Source organism: Kwoniella shandongensis, chromosome 6 (assembly GCF_008629635.2).
Source record: "Kwoniella shandongensis chromosome 6, complete sequence".
NCBI classification, from domain to species: domain Eukaryota; kingdom Fungi; phylum Basidiomycota; class Tremellomycetes; order Tremellales; family Cryptococcaceae; genus Kwoniella; species Kwoniella shandongensis.
Genome location: NC_089292.1, coordinates 24299 through 46129, shown reverse-complemented (window position 1 = coordinate 46129; position 21831 = coordinate 24299). Strand labels below are relative to the sequence as shown.

Below are 21831 nucleotides of genomic sequence, written 5' to 3'. Positions count from 1 at the left end.
CCCACATTTGGACCAAAAAGTGTTGGTGGGAGAAACATTTTATATGAGGGGGAGCCGAAGTGATGTTGCTGGGGTAGTGGAGGGATGTCTGGCCTAACCGCCTGATGCACGAAGAAGATATGAGGACGGACGATAAGACCTAATGGGGAGTGGCTTATGATGGAGAAGGAGGTGATTAAGGGATAGATGCATTGTTAATTCGAAACGAGAAACTAGTGTGTGAGCAGTACATGTCGGTTCATATGAAATCTGATTGACACTGCACGCTTTATCACCGAGGGCCAGACTGCAAGTCTAGGAGGACTGCCTTGTCGATCGATGAATGTGTCAATTGACGCCGAGTCGAGCGGCGGAACTGGTAACAAGGTGTGTGCTGATGGCTGCAGAATCGAAAAGCTGCGACATCGACTCTGATCACAGTATTGTGAACTCCATGCATATTCCTTCCGATACCCGCTGACATATCAAATCAATACAAAACTTGCAACGACCCGCAGAACCTGTGTGATCGCAATAACTACCGCTGAATACAGTACCCATACTCTCTTCCCGATTCTATGTCTAACATAAAATACTCTTTCCCGTAACAAAATTCCTCACCGGTCCTAGAATCCTTCGTATCGCCAACCCATCTCGACTTGCTGTTGGGTCACACCGAATTTTATTGCCTTTTTCACCTTTTCAGGCTCTTGACTATCGAGGAGTTTGTTCTGGTGTCTGACAAAGAATCGGTATGCGGTGATGGTGATGGCGAACACGACGGCAGAGGCGATCACTACGAATCCCGAAAGAAAATACAGTCAGTCAAAGTCACCCTTTGCGGACGAGTGTTTGCTGTAACTTACAAGTACTGAAAGCAGCGTAATATCTCGGTCCCTTGAACCAGAGGTAAGAAGCCCAGATGTTTGAAGTTCCACCGATGGCATTCATCATAGCGATGGTTGCAGCTCGTTTGGCCAAAGGACGGGGCATGTGATGATTGATCGCCTTGTAAAGCATGAGTTGCGGACCGACTAGAATAACATTCCAATCCATTAGCCAGCTGTCTGGTATTGTTTGTTTGGGTGTGGGTCACTCACCACTTGAACAAGGCATGAGTATCATGGCAGCGTATCTCACACCGATGTTTGTGGTTGCCATGGGGATAGCATAGGTGATGATAGCCAAACCGATACATCCCATGATAATGGGGTAAATCGTGTTACGTTTCTGTAGAGCGTGGCTTGTAAGTCAATGGCCATTTTTAGAGACGAACGGTCAAACAGAAGACTCACGTCACTCAACCAGGTCATTCCCATGTAGAACCCGGCGGCAAAGACGAAAGGAGGAGCGGTGAGAAGAAGTGTGTTGGTAGAGTTGTATCCCAAAGTCTTGACGATGGTAGGGAAGAAATTGGCGATAGAACCTTGACATTGAGACATCATATTACAGAAGATGAAAATGTAGACCTGGGCAAAAGAAAACGAATTGCGTCAGTCTTGGTGTAAGTCAACTCGAGTAAGTTGGCAGAATATTACACACCTTGGGATCGGCGAGACAACTCTTGAAACCTTGCCAAGTACCAACATTCTCGCTACCTTCAGCTGCACCTGCCTCTCTCTCCAGACGGTATACAGCAAGTTCCCTTTCGAGAGGTTTGAGAAGTCGAGCGTTGTAAGGGTATTCGGGCTGTGAGATAAAGGTTATTGTTAGACCTTGCATGCCTATGTGAATCCTAGAATTTGATGACTCACAAGAACAAAAGCGCTGAGAGCGGCGACTCCGACTGTTGCGACACCCTCGCTATTATGGATGTCAGCAAGACACGCTTTTCGCGTTTTGGAAAAATCAGCTTACATGATGAACAACCATCTCCAACCCCTGATACCGTGAAGACCGTCCATTTTCAAACATGCGGCAGCGAAAAGACCACCGAAGGCGTTACCGACCTGCTGAGCGAGATAGAGTCCTCCGATACGTTTACCGAGTTCGTTCTTGGTGTACCATGCGCTGAGAAGATAGATCGCACCGGGGAAGAAGACTGCCTCGACACCACCCAGGATGATTCGAATAGCGAGCAAAGCACCGTACGAGTTGACAGCCGCGGTAGCAGCGCTGATTGAACCCCAAATAAGAGCAGCGGAACAGATATCTGTATAGCAGTAACAAATTGATGTTGCGTCAACTGAGGTATTCTGACAACGAGGAGAACAGCATTATACGCACAAAGTCCAGGGCGAGATAGACGAGAGATGAGAAGGTTGCTCGGAAGTTGTAATGGCAGATAACCAACGAACAGGATCGAGATGGCAGTTGCGAACTGTTGCGTAGTCATGTTGAGATCTTCCATGATACCTTGAAGTTTAGCCGACGCAAGGTTCTGTCTGTCGACGTCTACAGTGGAGATCCACGCTAGTCAGTAAGGAGATACAGTAAGCTACTGTGAAAACAAGACTTACAGTTCAAGATGTAAAGTAAACCGATGACAGGCATGATGACCATGTCTGCTTTTCGGACGATCGCTTTTTCCATAGCGTTTCGTTCTTCTTCGGTCAAGGCTCGAAGGTTCGGGGGCATGGTGACCGCTTCGTCGTCATGGTCAGGGACACCTTGGGTCTCGATGAGGGTCGTGTCCTTGACATCGGACTCGATGTCTTCGTCGTGGAGATGGACGTTTCGACTCATCGTGTGGTTGTCTTGTTCTGTCTTGTATGTGTGTACGGTTGTCATCTTTGAAACTTGATTGGACGAAGGGCGAGATGAAGAAGCCTTTTTCTTGGGTCAGTACGATTTTGAGTAGGTCAATATATACCCCGCATCCCCTTGAGATACTGTACGGACCGAAGGGTCACCCTCCTCACTATGAGATCGTTATCAAGATGATCCAGTACGACGCACGACGAAAGCATCTGTTACTCGCAGTGTAGCATTGGTTCACGGTTATCACGAGCGTGCCTCGGCTCAAAACACACATATCAGTGGAGGAGCAGCGGAGCACCCGACGGCTGTAAACGGGAGGTAAAAGTGAACGAGGGGAGCTCCTCCCACAGAGAGGAGCACGATCCACTTGTCCATTTTACCTCCTCCTTCGGTATCGGCGCGCGGTCACTTGCTCCGAATTGGAATGATTGCGATTCCATCACCAGTCTCGCTGTGCATGTGAACGACCATCTGATATATATAACAGCTGCCAAGGGGTCGACCGACAAGATGCATCCTTACACAGTACATATCGCACCGTCTTTTCATACAACTTCCTCTGCATCACCAATCCCAATCCCAAATCTCATAGTTATCCCAAAATGGCCGTCTCCCCTACTACCACCGCACACACCACCACTGTCCAAAACCCTCGTCTGCGGGTCCTCAACAAGCTTAGAGCTAAAGAGACTGCTCTCATGACCTTTATCGCCATTCCCAGTGTTCGACATGCCCAGATCATCGCCTTGACCGGTCTCGACGTGAGTAGCTGACACGACTTGCTGGGTTTACGAGGTTACTGTGAGCTGACTTTATTGTTCAGGGTGTCATCGTTGATTGTGAACATGGCCACATTGGCGATGAACAGATGCACAACTCCGTCTCTGCCATCTCTGCTCTTGGCGTCAGTCCCATCATTCGAGTTCGAGGTCCTGCTCCTGAGAACCTCAAGCGAGCACTTGATACCGGTGCACAGTGAGTCCAAACTCTCTCATCCATCCTTCTATGTTATTTGATGAGCTGACTCTCGATACGTACGCAGCGGTCTGATGATCCCCATGATCAACACTGCCGAAGAGGCTCAGAGCGTCGTCACATATTCCAAATTCCCCCCACTCGGTCTTCGAGGTCAAGGCTCCGCTTTCCCAGCTATCGGCCATGGTCTCACCACACCTGAATACATGAAATCTGCCAACGAGACGTTATTGACGATCGTTCAGATCGAGACAAAACAAGGTGTTGAGAATGTAGAGGAGATTGCCGCTGTCCCCGGAGTCGGTGAGTGAACCCTGCTCGACACGTTACCGTCACTCAACAGCTGACATGCGACCGACCCTCATCCCATAGACTACCTGTTCATCGGACCTAATGACCTCGCTCAGTCATTATTGGGTTACGCTCCTGCCAAGGGCGACGAGCCCGTATTCCTCGAAGCGATCGACAAGATCGTAGCAGCAGCTAGGAAACACGGTAAATGGATCGGTCGACTGGTCAATGACGGTCCTCAAGCTGCCAAAGCCGCCAAAACCTTTGACAGTCTGGCAATCACCGGTGACACAAAGGCTATCACGAACTGGTACACCGAGCAAATCAAGTGTGTCAGAGAATAGTGTAGTAGAGTACGACGAGGCTAGGGGAGGTTAGAGAGTATATATGTATACATTGTATCTTTATGAATTGCCTTCGAGTGTTCAGATCTAATGATCAGCTGCACATGAGGCGTAGGTGAATGGTTCGCCTTCTCAGTCCGGCAAAAGTCACACCCCGGTCCAATAAGGTGAGCGGTCTGAAGTCCGAGGTGCGCTTTGCACTGCAAGGCGGCCAGCTTGCACTGTAAACGATATTCAGTCAATTGGAACAGCTCCGTTCAAGGTACATTAGAAAACCATTTGATCCAATGGGATCTTTGACCCCACGACAACGGTACGCTGAATTTCCGGTTTGCTGCCGCAGGGACTACCTGAATGCATCTCCCCTTGTCTTTATGGGCATGTCGTGCAACCTAGAGCATGTGCCGGTAGTTTGAATGACATCGTGCGTTTTTGCATGTTGCGACATAACTATTGTAAGTCGCAATCCATAGAAAAGTTCTCAATCTGGAACTATGCGCATGCCCTTGTAACACGGAAGGACGAAGGTATGCATTTGATATTGACCATAACTACACAACTACTACATGACATTGTATCTATCCTGTCTGTCCTTCTACACCTGTGCAACACACTCGATCTCGATGATAGAACCGCCAGGAAGACAACCTGCTTGGATACAAGTTCTGGAAGGTGGGTTCTTGGGGAGGAACTGTGAAATGAATCCGACTCGAGTTAGCTGGATGAATTCCTGTCCATGAGGTAAGTTGTGTTGTAGCTCACGGCGATGTAAGCTTCGTTCATAGCTGCAAAATCTCCCATATCTTGGAGGTAAACTAAGTGGAGTCAACGCGAAGTCAGCAAGGGCATACCGTATCGTAACGAGGTGCCTCGGAACTTACCATTGTATTTTACAACTTTGTCAAGTGATGATCCTGCCAATTCGAGGACTTTTTGCAAGTTGCTAAGGACAGTTGTCTACACCCATGAATTGGAACTTGTAAGTGACGACTATCTCATCATGTGGTAAAGTATGAACCACTCACCGTAGCTTGCTTGATCTCCCCTGTAGCTGTTTGACCAGCGCAGAAGACAAGTCCGGGGACCTTGACGGCAGGGACGTTATGAGGCTTAGGGGGGAACTCGTCGTTGCTGATGTATTCTCGAGACATTTTGGATATATGAACGTGTTTCTTAACTTAGTTGAGTGGGTGAGGGTGGTTGGAGACAGATCGATACGGTAGGAGTTATATCAAGTCAAGTGGGGGAAGAGCACATTTTCATCCAAACCACGACTATCTTAAATCATTCTCGCCAAGATATCAACGGACCGACTACTGTGTGTATCGTCAGCCTTATTTTGCCGAGGAATTTACACCAATCGGACCAATGAGAAGATGCTCAAAGACGATGCGTGATGCATGTACGATACCAAGATAACGCTAACGGAAGGATAACACCGGGAGGAGTGGGAGGAGCTACGAATCTGGGAGGAGTAGGAGGAGGCTGCAAACGTCACGCGGCACGTCATGTCGCAAAGAAGTACGAGCGCTATCTTAAAGGGGTAAGTGTAGATAGGATACCGGTATCACAGAGGAGATGAGGAAAGGGGCCAATGGAGGAGGCGAAGGGCTCAAGCTGTTACAGGGGATTGTGCGAGATAAGTCACTGGTCAAGTTGGGAGGAGCTCAACCGGGAGTATAAGCCGACCGACGACGACGATGGATATCACTCGCGTCTGTTTTGTGGCTCCTCCTCATTCGGATTGTCAGATTAAGATGCTGCCACTGGGTCCTGAACATACATAAGACGTCGAATTCGATATATTCATGTCAAGGTGATCTCAATAACCAAGTTCCCATACCCATCACATCACATCAACACAAGAACGATAAGCTCGATCATGGTCGCTACACCCGCTTTCGCACCACCTCCTGCCGACTTACCCGGTAAACCCCCTGTGGCACAATGGGTTCCACCTCCTATCACCAAGGAGACGCACAACTTTGCGGAACTCAGTAGTATAAACTTGTCTCTTATGGACTCTGACGATCCCGCTGTCGTCAACGAACTCGTCCAGATGGTTCGAAGAGCGATTCGAGAAGACGGTTTCTTATTCCTAGAAAACTACGGTATCGACATTGAGCAGGTAAGTAGGATGAACGCCTAATGAGTTTCGATATTGTGCTGATAGTTTTGGCAACACAGTTACACCGACAATTCGGAATCGCTCAATATCTCTATGATAACATCACCGAAGAGGACAAAGAGAGACTTCTCTTCTCCCCCGACGAAACTGGACAATGGGCAGGTTACAAACACCCTTACGGTTTCAAGGTGAGTCGAGACATTTGGCAAGTTATGTGAGTACGTACCGTGGGCTAAATCTCTCCTTTGTAGCGGTTCAAAGGACCAAAAGATGGGATCGAGCAATTCAACTGGTACACTCAACAGTGGGAAGACCACAACCTTGTCCCGGAATGCGTTCGACCTTTTATGGATGAGATTCAAGCCTTTGCCGAGGTGAGCGAAGCGCAGAGCAAAATCAAAATCAGTGCTGATTGGGTTTGCACGTTGTGTCGACTGTAGTACCTCACCGGATCTGTGAACAGACGATTACTCACTCTATTCTCTCGGGTGCTCGAACTCGAAGACGATTATCTCTGGGACAAAGTCCAATCGCATGGTAGTCCTACCGGCGAAGGATATTTCCGACATGCTTTATTCCGACCCGTTCAAAAAGAGACACAAGAAGCTTCCAAAGGGTTGAGGATGCACGGTCATACCGATTTCGGATTGACGACTTTGCTCTTCTCCGTCCCGATCTCATGTTTACAAATCTGGGGTCAGGACGAGAAATGGTATTACGTCCCTTACAAACCTGGAGCTTTGGTCATCAACATCGGTGAAACGTTGGAGATCGTTTCGGGTGGTCATTTCAAAGCTACTCGTCATCGAGTCTTCAGACCTCCTCAGGATCAAATCGATTCAGAACGTCTCTCTTTGGTCCTTTTCAACAGTAGTGTTGGCGATCTCAGAATGACCCCTGCAACTGGTACGTTTCCCCTTTTCCCACCTTCGTATCTCATTTACATGTTATCTGAGCTGACGTTGACCGTTTTCTCTGATTCGTAGAATCACCTTTAATCCAACGGGAAGGATGCGTCGAAGAACAAGGTATCTACAAAGAATTTAAACGACTCATGGATCTCGGCGTACCCGTCCCTACCAATAGACAATGGCGAGAGATTCAAATCGCCCAATGTACAGATCCGACCGACACCGTGCGAAACCGTGTTGGCGCAGACCAGATCATCGTCAATGGCAAACTTATGCAGCATCGGGAGTATTTGGGTGTAAAGGTTCTTCTTCCCGTGTAGAATTGTACTGTAGTCGTTTCATTCGGGTTCAAATCACGCTTTGTACAGTATGTGTCGTGTCTATGCAAATTACCGAGTATTCTTTTTGGAGCAAAGGGAAGAGATAGGCATAGACCAATATAGAAGTTACATCATAGGTGTTGCAGTACAACAACAACAATCCCTTTACATACTACAAGCATGGTTAGGACGACCTTGTCCGATCAAACCACTAATTGGTCGCTTGAGGACAACTCTTCCAAACTCTCCAATGCAAGCTTTCCTATTCCCCATCGTGTTCGCTTCGCAAATATCTCCCTGATCCACAATAACAGTCCATCCGCATCTAATACGCCAACCATACTGGGCAGACTTGATCCTCCGAGTCTCGCAATCTGCCATGCCATCACTGCCGCTTTGAACGCGTAGAAAATAAGAAAGGGCGGCTCGAAGCGAGTGTCCACGGTACGTTGCAGGTAGAGTAGGAACCAAGTGAGATGAGGTTCAACAGATTCAATGATTTGTGGCGATAAATCTACACGATGCTTTGCGCCGAGCATAGTACTGCGTTGCGGTTTCGTGGACCGTCAGCGTTGGCTATATAACGATACAGTACGATACACTTACATAGCGGCAAGAGCGGCATCAATAGAGTTCTCAACCAAACCGCCGGTATGGGATTGAGACCATAATAGGAGTTCAGTCATGCTCATACGCCATGTTGCCTCCGCAGACGCAGAAGCTGGAGTCTCGTTTGCGGGGTCTGAGACCGTCACTAGGTTTTCCAATCGAGTCATGGAGGCGTGCAATGCCTGTAGTTGCGACTCATTAGCGCCACGCTTCCCAGGTATATGGCTTGTTCCAATTGGACTGCGGACTCACCTCGAAACGCTCGAAACACGATCGTCCCGTCATCGTCGTCCAACCTGATATCTCACGCACACTCGACAAGATGAAATGCGTCATCAATTGGGCTCCAAAAGTGTCGAGTTGGGGCGATAACGATGGAACTGAAGCAAGACTGTTCCGAACAGCGTCGATGAACCGGACTCTTGGTTTCGACGAGCTGAAATCATTGGCGAGAAGCATCCGATGGGCCCATTCCGATGCGTTTGGTGCTTCCCAAAGATCGTCCGAACATGGCAATTCATGTTTTATCTCGAGGTGAGAAAGACAACGCGGGCGAGAGAGGATCTGATACCACGTCGAGTCGAGGATATATGTACCGTAACATGTTCTAAATTTCGTTCAGTGGGTTTCGTTGCATATCTCATTGTGCACACTCACCGTTTATGTCCTTCTGTTCGGATAAATTGACGCCATAGAGAGTCCAAATCTTGTGTGTTGGACGGTCGAGTGGGATACGATTCCATCAAACCCGCTTTCCGAGCCAGCTGCGATTCCAATCTCGTTTGGTGAGCAGAGAAAGACAATGCAATCCGGCACAGACTCACCTCGACGCATTGATAGTGTAATCGTAGTCCTTGAGGGGTATGTTCACCACACAACGCCATGATCGCGTACTTTTCGAACAACAGATGGGCCTGAATCACCGCCAAGGTGTCTGCTGATCTGGCTTGTGTAATGTCAAGCATCTCGTCAAGTAACCTTCGTCCGGCCAAATAACAGTGCATTGCCCGTTGTCGTTCTGTCAGCCCATCCGAAGATACGTGTAATCCGATACACATCATGCCCAGGAGCAGACTCGGATGACATGAATGTTGATCGAATGTCGGCCGATGGACGAACGGGAACATGTGTGAAGCATACATGAAGAACGATCTGAGACCGTTCTCCATCAGACCTGAATCCTGCAGGATATCCATTTCGTTCCATCGTCCACCGAAAGACGAAAGTGGTGATTGTGAAAGCTGCCGATGTATCTCAAAAGAATTGACGCTCGCGCTCCCAATTGAACCTCGATGTGTGATTGTGGGTATGTTGATATTCGAAGACTGTCTCGGGGGAGATGGTCGTTGATCAAAGGGTTGATTCTTGCCGGTCCCCGTCCCCATCCCCGTCCCCGTCCCCGTTCCCGATCCCGATCCGGTCCCCATGCCATTGCTCGTGCTCGTTCCCTCTACCAGTCGCTCGATATCAAAAGGTGACCATCCTGTTTCGAAATCAAATCGAATCGTCGGCTCGAGACCCATCGAGTCCGTGGACGATGCAGCAATGTTGTTATGCATGGTCGTTGTGTCGGTGTCTGATTGATGATTCGCGCTCCCTATTGGGTCTACGACATTGGATGATGTTGATGCACCAAACTCTCTGGGCGTCTCACTCCTCTCGCTGTCTGTTCGCGTCGTTGTTGACGATTGCGATTGCGATTGCGATTGCGATTGCCCTTGCCAAGTCTCGCCATGCTTCTTGGCGATATGTCTTCGTTTCAGATCAGCTCGAGAGAACGTAGCTGTGCATTTTGAACATCGATGAATGGTACGTTCAGTCGATTTTCGATGTAAAGCTGAATGACGTTTGAGGTTTTCCTAATGGGAACGAGGTCCGGGGTCTAAGCTAAGCTTATCATCCAAGGAATTGGGATTATATGTCACTCACCAGACGGGTGAAACGGCGGGAGCACACTGAGCACTTGAACGGTTGGAGCGTTTCTTGGGAATCAAGCATCGTTTGTTGGCTGGTTGCTGTTGTGAGGGTACGATACAGGAATACAAACGGTCCTATCAGATCCATATGCAAACAACCAAAATGTCATTACTCGTTAGCCATACCTTACGACTATCCGTCCAGATTCCCAAGTAAGTATGTATGCATGTTAGTTTGGGACCGGCGCCCTTAGACCGGATCAGCAAAGTATAGTTCCGGTTGTCGATAAGGAAGATCTTACCCAAAGCAGGGGAGGGGATAAGCAACCGAGGAGGAGCTCCTCCCATCTTCCACACTAGCTTGGGTCACGAGTGCTATGATATAATATAATAGGCTGCGTCACGAACCTTCCTTCCTTCTTCTTGTTCGTTCTTGGCCCTGATAAGGCCCAGATCTTCAGTCAAGAGATAACAACCCCGGAGAGTCAAGTGGACTCCTTGCCACACACTAAAAACACCGAGACACCGCTTGTCCACCATCTTTCACCCTCCTTAGACCATCGTTAGTATGCTTATTCCCAATCGTATTCACGCGCTAAGCCAAAGGTACGATACCCTGCTGTTGGGTTGTGAGATACATATAGACAGGACTGGATGGTGTAGATATTCTGTCGCAGGAACGAGAAGACGTCGGTTGTTTCAACTCATGTGGGGAGAACGAGACGACGTGAAGACAAGATACAGTAGTCGTTGATCGACGATCTGCTACATCTCACCATTCGTATGTTCACGTTCGCAGGAATCAAGACATCTGGCAGGAACAAGCTGTTGGTTCGGTACTATACGATGCCTGTTTCGCCTTTTGGGGACATTTACGCGACGCGCGAAAGCCTCTCAAGGCGGGAAGAGATGTTACGTCCTTCAGGTAGACATCCAGCCGAATCCGTATTCTTTGTCTCCCGCCGTCCAACCTCTTTGCGAGGCCAGATCACGAATGTCTACATCCCATCACTGATCCTGCCGTTAGATATCCAATGTGTACTGCCTGTCGACCGGGACATCATTAGCCCCTCAACCCGCTTTGCATGCATATAAGCGAGTGCCAAGATAGGGGTAAGAAGAAGGATAACATCAGAAGAGATCTACGTCACGTGAGAAGGCGCATCGGTCTTCGGACCGTGTTTAACCGTAACTTTGGGATCTTATGAGATGGGAATGCACGTCTTCCAATGAGAGCGTCTTGGTTTCTCATCTTTCTCCCCATTAGTAACCGTCCTTCTCGCTCATTGACATCCTCTCCTTGTTCATCTCCACTCCCAACATCACTACAACACACACATACATATATACACTTGCACATACATCGCCATGTCCGCCAACGGAGCTTGTGAAGGGTGTACTTGTGGCCGAGCCGACGGTTCTGTCGTCGTTCCTGCCGCTGAAGGATTCGAACCTTCAAACAGAGAAGCGAGAACATTCACCGCTGCTGACAACAAGTATGAAGGTGTCGAGCCAGCCGTTCCGCTTCGTTCCAAGAAGTGGTTCAACAACCCTGACGATCCTGGTGAGTGAAGCTCACGTTCTGTACTGTACATCTTTCTGACTGTTGCGATGTTACTCCGTCTCGTCTAGAAATGACATCGCTCTACACTGAACGATACCTCAATTCCGGACTGACACTTTCCGAACTGCGACCTTCCAACAAACCCATCATCGGTATCGCCCAAACCGGATCTGACCTCTCCCCATGCAATCGTCACCACCTCGAGCTCGCCAAACGCGTGAGGGACGGCATCATTGCTGCGGGTGGTACACCCTTCGAGTTCCCTTGTCATCCTATCCAGGAGACGGGGAAGAGACCAACTGCGAGTCTGGACAGGAATCTGAGTTATCTCAGTTTGGTGGAGGTGCTCTATGGGTACCCCTTGGACGGTGTCGTCCTTTTGACAGGTTGTGACAAGACGTGAGTTCCTCTCTCATGATGCAAGCGCTGACCATGTAGGACACCTGCCTTGCTTATGGCTGCAGCGACGGTCAATATCCCTGCTATTGTCATGGTGAGCCTGATTACCTACTCCATTCGACCATCATGCTGATAATTAGTGCAGAACGTTGGTCCCATGTTGAACGGTCAGTCGCTCTGCGGGGAATGTCGACCTAGACCTCGCTGACATCCGATGCAGGTTACAACGGTCCCGCGCTTGTCGGATCAGGTGGTGTGGTATGGGACAGTCGTAAGCTGTTGGCGGAAGGCAAGATCACCGAGGCGCAATTCATCAACAAAGTTGCGTTGTCTGCTCCCAGGTGAGTGCTCCTTTGCCTTCCATCATACACGAGCTGACATGACGCAGTGTTGGGCACTGCAACACCATGGGTACAGCATCTACGATGAACGCCCTCGCCGAAGCACTCGGTATGGCTCTACCCGGTTCATCCTCCATCCCAGCCGCGTACCGTGAGCGGGGTGCTTGTGGTTATTCCACCGGTCTTCGTATTGTCGATCTCGTCAGGGAAGACATCAAGCCCTCCGATATCCTCACGAGGGAAGCTTTCGAGAATGCTATCGCTGTCAACACCGCCATTGGAGGATCCACCAACGCCCCGATTCACTTGAACGCCATCGCGAAGCATATTGGTGTAAAGCTGGACTGTGCAGATTGGATGAATGTAGGGTACGAGCTGCCACTGTTGGTGAACGTCATGCCAGCGGGAGAATGGTTGTGTGAGGAGTATCACCGAGCGGGAGGTCTTCCTGGTGAGTGCGGTATTCGTAACCAGGCAAGACTTGCGGTTCACATTAGCTCACCTGCTTGTCTTTCCCCTACCAGCCGTTGTGGCCGAACTCCTCGCCCACGATGCTTTACCTCACCCCTCCGCTCTCACCGTCTCCGGCAAATCCATCTCCGACAACTGTCTCGGCGACTTCACCACTGACCGACGAGTAATCCGTCCTTTCGACAAACCTCTCATGGGCAAGGCCGGTTTCCTCAACCTCTCCGGATCGCTATTCGACAGCGCAATCATGAAGACTTCTGTCATCTCTCCTGCGTTCAGAGAGCAATACTTGTCCAACCCTGATGATCCCGAGGCTTTCGAGGGACCGGTTGCGATCTTTGATGGTCCGGAAGATTATCACCACCGAATCGAACATGCCGAGCATGTCGAGGCTGGTACTATTCTCATCATGCGAGGTGCTGGACCTCTTGGGTATCCTGGTGCCGCAGAAGTGGTCAACATGATCCCTCCTGGACGTTTGATCAAGAAGGGTGTCGAACTCCCCTGTATTGGAGACGGTCGACAATCCGGTACATCGGGTTCCCCATCCATCCTCAACGCGTCTCCTGAAGCAGCCGCTGGAGGGATGTTGGCCTACATCAAGGATGGCGATCGAATCAGGATCGATCTGAAGAAACGCACTGCCGATGTTCTAATGAGCGAAGAGGAAATCCAGAAGCGAAAGGAGGAACTGGGCACATATGAGCAGAGAGGCTTGGTACCGGATAGTCAGACGCCTTGGCAGGAGATTTTCAGGAACGAAGTTGGACAGCTGAGCGAGGGGATGGTGCTCAACAAGGCGGTCAAGTATCAGCGTATCGCGCAGACAATGGGGATGCCTAGGGCGAACCATTAGTTGTGGGATGGGAAGAAGGGAAACGGACGGAGAGGTTTGTATCATTATCGACTGCCATGCAATATTTTCGTGTGCAGTAGCAGGGCGGATGTGCTTTCGTTACGTTGCATGAGGCGACAAGCAGACATTGGAACGATATGATTATACACAGCTATTGGCACAAACATTCTTCTCTTCGTTTTCATTGCCGCTACATTATTGTACATCAGTCGTTCTTCTCTGGCCTTTCGTCACTGATTCAGACCTGACAAACCGCTCAATCCTTCGGGAAACGACGGAACATATCGCCCAGTTTATCCATAGGGGCGGTAAGCAGTCCCACGACCGTTTCGAATGGCTATCCAAGTGGCTCATCATCAATATCTACAAACTTCATGGAAGGGAGTTCAATACTGACCGGCTGATCAGGAGCGGAAGGATGACTTCTTGTCGGCACAAACTTTTTGGTCCTTTGAAAGCTCGTAGCGAGCGACTCCGACTCTTCAGTGTTGGGAAGAGCCGATTCGAGTTTGGGCAAGTCTCGTTCTTCCTCTTCCTTGATGTGTGAAGAGAGATCGGACATGATTTGTTTTATGGTTGGGAGGAATTGGGCATCGGAAGGTGTCAAGCTTTGGAATTTGTACAGTAGCTCTTTCACCTGGAGCGTGTATAAAGGAAAGAACAGCAGGGTCAATATCAACCGTCAGTCAAGAGTTTGCTTCTCTCACAGTTGTGAGACCTTAGGTTGCATCTACACCCAAACCCACCTTTTGATGTTCTTCCCTATCATGATCTGCCATCGCTTTCCCCCCTTGTACATACTTTTCCAGAGCTGGATAAACAACCAACTCTTCACCTATCGAATGTCTAGCCAATTCCCAAACAAATTGGTTCTGATAACGAATTTTGGTATCGTCATCGGCGGAAGAACTGACGATTTTAGAATAATATTCTTCCAGTTCACGATGATCGTGTTTGATCACCGAGGAGACGGTTGACATGGCTGCGATTCTGGAGATGGTGACGGACGGTGTCACTTTGAATGCTCGAGCAAGATTGGTAGATCGAACCCGCGTGATGAGTTTGGTAGACATCATTATCTGAAATAATCGACAGGATAGTTACAGTGAACAGCGAGGAAAAAAAGAAGCAAGCGGAATGACATGGAGGATCAAGTGTTATAGTCACAGCTGCTGTAGACTAGCTGTCAGTCAGTAATCTACGTTGACCAATTGGAAAGTGGATTGGGGTCAGCATCGACGTCAGCGTCAGCGTCGCACGAGTAGGAAGAGTGCAGATGCACGACACCTTGCGTATACAGAAAGAGTAGGTGAAACATGAACCGCATTCCAGTAAGTTATAGTAAAACTCACACCCCGCACGATTGATGTCATGAGGGGAAAGCACGGGAGACGACTCCATATCCATGTCGATATCACCTGATTCGTTGGTGTATCTCTATCACGTCGTGCCCGGTCAACTCGTCAAAATGGAATTTTCAGTTATTGTTGTGACATGAATCTACAAGAGCACAAGAAGGGATGCTATCTATGTCCATGGACTCATACGGTAGGCTGGAGATATGTCCTTGAGATCTCACACCCGTGTCGTCGCAACCATGTCCTTCTCCAAACCTGAATCCCACAACGACGCAAGGATAGATCGTGATCCTTTCTTCCACGGTAATCGAGAATGTTGAAATGCGAGGTTCTGTGCTCCAGTATCAGTGAATCGGTCTATCACTTGGTTTCAACACTCCGAGCGGACGGGTTTCAGACTCACGTCGATGACAAACACATCGTTTTGTTCCCATGGGACAACCGCTCGGACTTGCTCGACTATCGTCATGAGCAATTCAAGATATTCGAGTGGTATCGCAGAATCGTCGCCGTACTTCACAGATAATTAATGATCAGTATCTACAACGTCTCTTTGGGAAGCATGTACGAACCAAAGGGGGAGGTTTGTAGAATCCTGTCGCATCGAGGTAAGGAGGTTCTAAGGTACCCCTATTCTTTGCTCCGCCGAAATAGGACGTGATATTGCCAAATAGGATAGGTTCACCGGAGAGTGGGTGGATACGGAAGGCTATCGTTGTCAATGTAAGCTCCACACTGCGATCGAAATATATCATGGAGTCGTATAGTGTACTTACCCGGTTGGCGTTGGAAGGTGAACAAACCACCATCTGATTCCCATCTCCAGGTCGTTTCGGGTGAGATACGTTGGATCTCCTCTTCCACTTTGGCCTTGGTCGTCGCTGCGTCGTCACCAGGGACGACTTTTGATCCCCATGCTGCTAAAACACCATTGCCATTGGCATCACCGGAGAGTTGTGTTGGAGGATGATAGATCGTATAAGTGACTCCCTGCGAATACCATTGACGTCAACTCGATGTGCCGTAGATTGTGATTCCGTCTACGAAGAGAGTACCTAGTGGACATAACATACCTTGTCCGCCAGAGTTTGGACGAATTCCGGCGCTTCTTCCTTTAACCGTTGCAATACCCATTGGCTCGAGCTTATCGGGGTCTCGCCGCCTTTCAAAGTACGAGAACCATTCAGTCAGGGCGAAACTGACATTATAGTCGCTGGGATTGTATACGACCTAACACTCACCTTGCCCTTTCTCAGGTGCGATTCTGGCCCAGAAGCAAATGTTGGAAGGGAAGATTGACGAGATGCCAAACTCGTTATGTGCAGGTATGTACAGCTCGGGTGGTCCTTCGTTCGCATTGGCAACGTTGGGAGCGTGGACAGTACGTTTCTGTGCCGGCGATCAATCGAGAGATATATTGGTAAGGATACAGTATGCTGTGTTGGCTTCGGATCCCGTGAACATAACTTACCACTGGATTACCAACTTCGACATGAGGTGTCCACTATCGTGCGTCGTTATCAGTTAAATCTGTTCCGACCTCCACAAAAAGCAGTCCAGTTGCGCTGAGGCTCAGACTGACCTTGAAAGCATGGAGTAGTTCTGAGAAATGTTGAGCCGTCTCGATCGGTAAACCTCTCAACAGGATCCCACCATGTGACCATAATGCCCTTCTCACTTCTTCTCTATCCCAAGACTCAATCACATCGTTCCATTCAGCCGGTGTTCTGGCAGATGAGGATGGAGCGAGAATGAGGGGACTAACGAAACCTGTCGGAAGGGCTACTTGACCTTGTGCGCGGATCTCGACGAGGTATGGTCCCGGGAACGACATTCTTGCGTATGATATGGCCGAAATTGCAAGTCTAATTACTGAGAGTCCACAGATGAACTTCACTTGGTGTGTTCGGTCAAGCTCTTCGCGATCTTCACTCGGAGCACAGAATTCATCAGTATTGATGTCCAAGACGATTTACCAATTCTCATTTTCAATGCAGGTCGAGTCAATGCATCAGTAAACCCTATTGTGATCTTACGCTCTGAGCGCAGAAAGAGAGAGCCCTTGACAAGAGACGGCGGACAAGCCGGCCGAGCGGGACATATATCAGCAGCGAGTTGCAGAGTAACAGCGCAGCAGCGATTGGTAGCGCTCGTACTGTAGCGTAACGGCAAATCTCGGTCTCTAATCTTTATACTGTAGTAATTTCCTTATCTCAGGGTCATTCCCTCATTCATCGTCGAGCACGCCATCACGATCAATCGTCGGGTTTGGACCATGATCGGCTCTCGGACTTCGGCTTGACGATCGAAATTAGGGCATTTCGAGCGAAAAGCCTTCAGGACGAAACGTAAGATTGTGGGCAAGCAAGCGCTCCCTCCACGACCAAAACCATGGGATAACGGGTTGACAGATGGTGGTAACTGTAAAGACCCCTTTGGGTGAGGGCGAGGGCGGGGGTCCAGATGAAACGAGAACGATCACGCCTTGACGCCTCATTTGATATACTGCGCAGTACTCTTTCAGTCGTCTCGGACGTACAGAAGCAAAAAGTAGTGCGAAAGACCGAATTTTTGCAATATCGGAACTACAGTAGCAGTCGGCGTAACAGCCTAGAAATATATATCAGGAGACCGATAACAACACACTAACAACGACGAGTCTGAAAGTCGAGAAGAGACGATTTTCAGAACTTCTTTCTGGTAGGACCGCGACCTATAGTCAACGTCGAATCACCCACACCATGACAACAAACGAACACAGGTCTGTCCTTCCCGTCCCCGAGCTCGAGAGTGGCACAAAAGATTGGAACGATGGTAATTCCGGAAACGACGTTACTCACCGAAAGAGATCGTGGTGGTATTCCACTTTGAATCAAGCTTTCATCATCGGTTTGGGTGAGTGCGAGGAGTGTAGAGCTTCGTCTCTCAGCTTGAAGCACATGGGTTCGTTCGCTGATGTACTTGTTTCTGCACTGTAGTCGCTTTCGTAAGCTTGCTTTTCTGGTCGTTGAAGCAGGCGAAGCGCTATAGCTGACTATATGATTGTGCCACCCTTTCTTTCAATCAGCTCGGTCCAGGAATGTATAATGGTGGGTTAGCTCTCACAAGAGGTAGGAATGTAATTGCGCTGATACCTGCGCGCTGCAGCGCTAGGAGGTCTTGGAGCAGGTGGTCTTGCTTCTACGACAACGTGGAACAACGCCACTGCTCTTCTCTTTGGTACGTAAATGTATCACTGCTTGAGACGCAAAAACACCAGAGCTAATTCATATGGGTTTAGCGATGCTTTGCGTCTCATGTGTTTTCGCACCGATTCTGATCAACTTGGCTCCCCTTAAATACACCTTGGCGGTGTCCGCTTGTACCTATGCGATCTACGCAGCGTGTGAGTGTACTTTGCCCACAGACAATCAAGTATCAAGTACAAGACTCATATTCACCCCTTTGCGACAGCACTTTATTGCAACTCGAAGAACGGCAATGAGTGGTTCCTCGTTTTGGCCAACGCTATCAACGGTATTGGATCAGGTGAGTTCAGTCAGATCATCGATCAAGACGAACAAAAAACTGACATCTCTTCTCTGTAGGACTGTTCTTCGCCACGGAAGGTGCTGTGGTTATCGGTTATCCCGAACCCGAGAAGAGAGGACGATATATCAGTATTTGGGTGTTCATGCGTAATCTTGGACCCATCGTAGGCGGTGCGATTTTACTAGGGTTGAACATCTCGACCAAGGGGACTGGTTCGGTCTCTCTCAGTGAGTGACTTCCAGTGCACGATCAGAATGATCAGAAACATGGTCAACGCTGACTGGGTTTTGTCGATGATACAGACTCGTACGCCGCCATCATGTCGATCATGTGTCTCTGTCCGTTTGTCGCTTTACTTCTCGCTTCGCCTGAACGTGTACAACGCAAAGACGGGTCCAAGATCGTCGTCACCAAGACCAACGCGAAGACCGAATTGAAGCGAACCTTGACTTTCTTGTCAAGTCGAAAGGTCTTGTTGCTCCTACCAATCTTTTTCACTTCTTGGTTCTATGATAGTTATATCAGTACTTTTGGCGGTAAGTCATGATTTGTATAACAATTCAGGCTCCTCCCTTCCCTTCAACCGTATTAACTTTACATCCTGTATACAGCCACATACTTTACGGTCCGAAGTCGAGCCTTATCATCTTTCCTCACGCCATTTGCCGGGAATATCGGTAGTATCCTTGTCGGTTGGATTCTGGACAGCAAATACGGTCGACGAAGTATACGTGCTCGATATGTCTTCGTCGCCATCATCGTCTTGTAAGTGGAACGAGTGCGATCGATCGATGGAATAGATACTGATTCTGTCACTTGTAGCCAATTTGCACTTTGGATTTGGACCGCGATCCTTCAAAGCAAATTTGATAAATCGCCTCCTAAACTCGATTGGACTTCAGCCCATTATGGTCGAGCGTACGCAATGGTGTTTTTCTGGAATTTGGAAGGATTGGCATTCCAATCGTTCCTTTACTGGCTCACCGGTACTCGTGAGTGACTTTCAATACAAAGAACCTAATCATGAACAGGCAATCGTCGCTGACTGATTGACGCAATGCACGTCCAGTGACCAACGGATTGCACGAGCTCGTCCATCTCACTGGCATCTTGCGAGGTATCGAAGGAGCCGGTCAGGCGGTAGCTTACGGTCTGGCAGGTTCTTCCGCCTCCAAGTTCGTCCATATCGGTCTTGCTATCGGGTAAGCAATACCAACCATCAATATATGGTCTCGGAAGCCTGCCACTAATCCCTGCGTCGAATTTACAGTCTCGTGGTCGTGTCTTCTGTGCCAGCATGGCTCGTCGTCAGAGAAGTGCCTGATCAACTGAATCACGAACAAGTGCTGGTGTTACCGGTCGGAGTGAACAGCGTTGAGCCATTCAATGAGGCGCGCGTTGGTGAGACGGACGCCGATGACGATGTCAAAGCGAGAGAGGATTAAGTCGGGGACCGTCGGTCGCTTGTGATATGGATTCGGGCTTGACTCGTGAATCAGTGTCGTATCTCATAGGAAATATTCAGAATTGCCTTTCCCATTTCCGGTGTACTCAATGTCAGATAGTCATTGATAGACAGGCCCAACCTCACATGCAGGGCTATGCGATCAAATATGATCGTGTCAGTCACGTTTTTCAGTAAGAGCATAATGATAGGATCCTGCATTAGATGATCACATCTACCGACATTCAGTCCACCATCATATCGGCATAACTCCCGCCTCCAATCTGACCTCTCCCTCTACCCCGTCTGTCCATCCTCTGAGCAAGACTTGGTCCTCCTACGATCCAAGCTTCGGAACGTTGTTGTCGTGGTGTGAAGGATGAACCGTCAGAAAGAGTGATGGCTGCTGCGTTTGGGTTGGAAGCGAGCACGGTATCGGAGTAGAGTTTGCTACAGCACCACTACAGATCAGCTATCCATCCAGTGGACTAGTTGCGAGAGAAGAAAGAGCTCACCCTGATGAAGGAGGTCCCAACAACTCTTGTCCAGCTGCCGAAGTCGTCGCAGCTGCAGGTATAGCAACAGTCGTCCTAGCCCCCCCACCACCACCTCCTAAACGATTCTTCAATCCCGTATTCACGATCGTAACGCTCAACGTATTTCCGTCCGCTACGACACCATGGTATTGTCGTATCAGATCTTCTGCTGCGGAACGTTGTTCGAGCTCGAGGTCGACCGAGACGAGATCAGAGTTGGGTGGTGAGGAGAGTTTGGCTTCGAGGACGGGGAGAGGCGCGAAGGCGGACTAGGGAGAGGGACAGGAGTCAGCACAATGCGGAGAACTCCAGTATCAGGTTCGCAAGCGCGTCGATCAGTGAGTATGGACTGAGGTTGGAGAAAGTGACGAGCAGGAATAAATGTGCAGAAGTAGACGTTACGATGAAGTTGAATCAAATGTTCAAACAGGACGCGCGAACTCACGATCACATCCTCTGCTGTAGTTCCCAACGCCAAGTTCTCCACTCTGACCCAAGTCGTTCCTCTCGCTGCACCCATGATTGACACCTGTTGAACTGGCTGTTGTTGTATCGCCGCGGGTTGAGCTCTTCTCACTTCTCTCCTCTGTTGGATACCTGCATTCACACCCAACGCCGCGTTGAGCAATTCCCTGCCCTTGTTGTTTACCGATCTCGTAGGCGCCCTTGTGGTCCTGCCACCTCCAGTTGAAGGGAGTAGCTCGACGCCCGCATTGAGGTTATTCGGATTAGCTGGTAAAGGTCTGTCGAATCCGTGTAGTTTCACCGAGCCAGACGAAGAGGAAGGTAGGAGTTCTTTGCCCTGTCCACCTGATATTCGAGCGGCGAGAGAAGATTGTCGGACTGGTCCAGATGCAGAGGAAGAAGAGAGTCGAGAGGCGAGAGATGATTTGACGGACTGGTGTAAATCATGTTTCCATGAACCTGGCGCGTCCGGGTTCGCCTTGCGATGGGGCTCGGACCGCTAAGATGATGGTCAGCTCGGTGCATATGACGGCAGCAGGTGATTTGATCTGCTCACCTGATACGGCTTGTTTGATCTTTCTCTGACCATGATGTGTTATGATGTGTGTAGAGCAAGAAGTCAAGAGGTTTGATCGCGACGAGAAGTAGATGGATGGTGAGGAAGGAGAAGAACAGTGCGGATTGATTCCGTTC

General features: G+C 49.2%; 10 protein-coding genes across 10 annotated transcripts; 4 read left to right on the top strand and 6 right to left on the bottom strand.

Annotated features, from left to right (window-relative positions):
• Positions 1–605: 605 nt before the first annotated feature.
• Positions 606–2709, bottom strand: CI109_103341 (uncharacterized protein; the record flags this gene model as incomplete). The annotated part of the gene is made up of 9 exons (XM_032005570.2): positions 606–775; positions 846–1013; positions 1080–1209; positions 1275–1448; positions 1522–1668; positions 1734–1782; positions 1837–2131; positions 2206–2373; positions 2439–2709. The coding sequence occupies 9 exons, from the start codon at positions 2707–2709 to the stop codon at positions 606–608; spliced, it is 1572 nt and encodes a 523-aa protein (XP_031860059.2).
• A 572-nt stretch (positions 2710–3281) lies between these two features.
• Positions 3282–4289, top strand: CI109_103340 (uncharacterized protein; the record flags this gene model as incomplete). Its single annotated transcript, XM_032005569.1, has 4 exons — positions 3282–3440; positions 3503–3654; positions 3722–3957; positions 4027–4289. 4 exons carry the CDS (start codon positions 3282–3284, stop codon positions 4287–4289), a joined length of 810 nt encoding a protein of 269 aa, XP_031860058.1.
• Positions 4290–4884: 595 nt separating this feature from the next.
• CI109_103339 (uncharacterized protein) lies at positions 4885–5440 on the bottom strand (the record flags this gene model as incomplete). Its single annotated transcript, XM_032005568.1, has 4 exons — positions 4885–4980; positions 5052–5104; positions 5171–5246; positions 5315–5440. 4 exons carry the CDS (start codon positions 5438–5440, stop codon positions 4885–4887), a joined length of 351 nt encoding a protein of 116 aa, XP_031860057.1.
• Positions 5441–6171: 731 nt separating this feature from the next.
• On the top strand, positions 6172–7648 carry CI109_103338 (uncharacterized protein; the record flags this gene model as incomplete). The annotated part of the gene is made up of 5 exons (XM_032005567.1): positions 6172–6417; positions 6477–6605; positions 6669–6791; positions 6858–7323; positions 7404–7648. The coding sequence occupies 5 exons, from the start codon at positions 6172–6174 to the stop codon at positions 7646–7648; spliced, it is 1209 nt and encodes a 402-aa protein (XP_031860056.1).
• A 203-nt stretch (positions 7649–7851) lies between these two features.
• On the bottom strand, positions 7852–10321 carry CI109_103337 (uncharacterized protein; the record flags this gene model as incomplete). The annotated part of the gene is made up of 6 exons (XM_032005566.2): positions 7852–8191; positions 8255–8439; positions 8510–8864; positions 8915–9021; positions 9082–10116; positions 10187–10321. 6 exons carry the CDS (start codon positions 10319–10321, stop codon positions 7852–7854), a joined length of 2157 nt encoding a protein of 718 aa, XP_031860055.2.
• Positions 10322–11541: 1220 nt separating this feature from the next.
• On the top strand, positions 11542–13804 carry CI109_103336 (uncharacterized protein; the record flags this gene model as incomplete). The annotated part of the gene is made up of 7 exons (XM_065967282.1): positions 11542–11737; positions 11806–12091; positions 12176–12230; positions 12282–12303; positions 12357–12477; positions 12525–12928; positions 13002–13804. 7 exons carry the CDS (start codon positions 11542–11544, stop codon positions 13802–13804), a joined length of 1887 nt encoding a protein of 628 aa, XP_065823354.1.
• A 256-nt stretch (positions 13805–14060) lies between these two features.
• Positions 14061–14784, bottom strand: CI109_103335 (uncharacterized protein; the record flags this gene model as incomplete). The annotated part of the gene is made up of 3 exons (XM_032005564.2): positions 14061–14141; positions 14202–14441; positions 14551–14784. 3 exons carry the CDS (start codon positions 14782–14784, stop codon positions 14061–14063), a joined length of 555 nt encoding a protein of 184 aa, XP_031860053.2.
• A 595-nt stretch (positions 14785–15379) lies between these two features.
• On the bottom strand, positions 15380–16996 carry CI109_103334 (uncharacterized protein; the record flags this gene model as incomplete). The annotated part of the gene is made up of 8 exons (XM_032005563.1): positions 15380–15493; positions 15566–15676; positions 15735–15871; positions 15939–16152; positions 16236–16324; positions 16404–16551; positions 16634–16666; positions 16745–16996. The coding sequence occupies 8 exons, from the start codon at positions 16994–16996 to the stop codon at positions 15380–15382; spliced, it is 1098 nt and encodes a 365-aa protein (XP_031860052.1).
• A 907-nt stretch (positions 16997–17903) lies between these two features.
• Positions 17904–20138, top strand: CI109_103333 (uncharacterized protein; the record flags this gene model as incomplete). The annotated part of the gene is made up of 12 exons (XM_032005562.1): positions 17904–18057; positions 18141–18148; positions 18230–18251; positions 18310–18381; positions 18443–18547; positions 18616–18690; positions 18750–18920; positions 18996–19229; positions 19305–19458; positions 19516–19685; positions 19763–19895; positions 19964–20138. 12 exons carry the CDS (start codon positions 17904–17906, stop codon positions 20136–20138), a joined length of 1473 nt encoding a protein of 490 aa, XP_031860051.1.
• A 244-nt stretch (positions 20139–20382) lies between these two features.
• CI109_103332 (uncharacterized protein) lies at positions 20383–21727 on the bottom strand (the record flags this gene model as incomplete). The annotated part of the gene is made up of 4 exons (XM_032005561.1): positions 20383–20587; positions 20653–20942; positions 21119–21637; positions 21695–21727. The coding sequence occupies 4 exons, from the start codon at positions 21725–21727 to the stop codon at positions 20383–20385; spliced, it is 1047 nt and encodes a 348-aa protein (XP_031860050.1).
• Between the last annotated feature and the right edge of the window lie 104 nt (positions 21728–21831).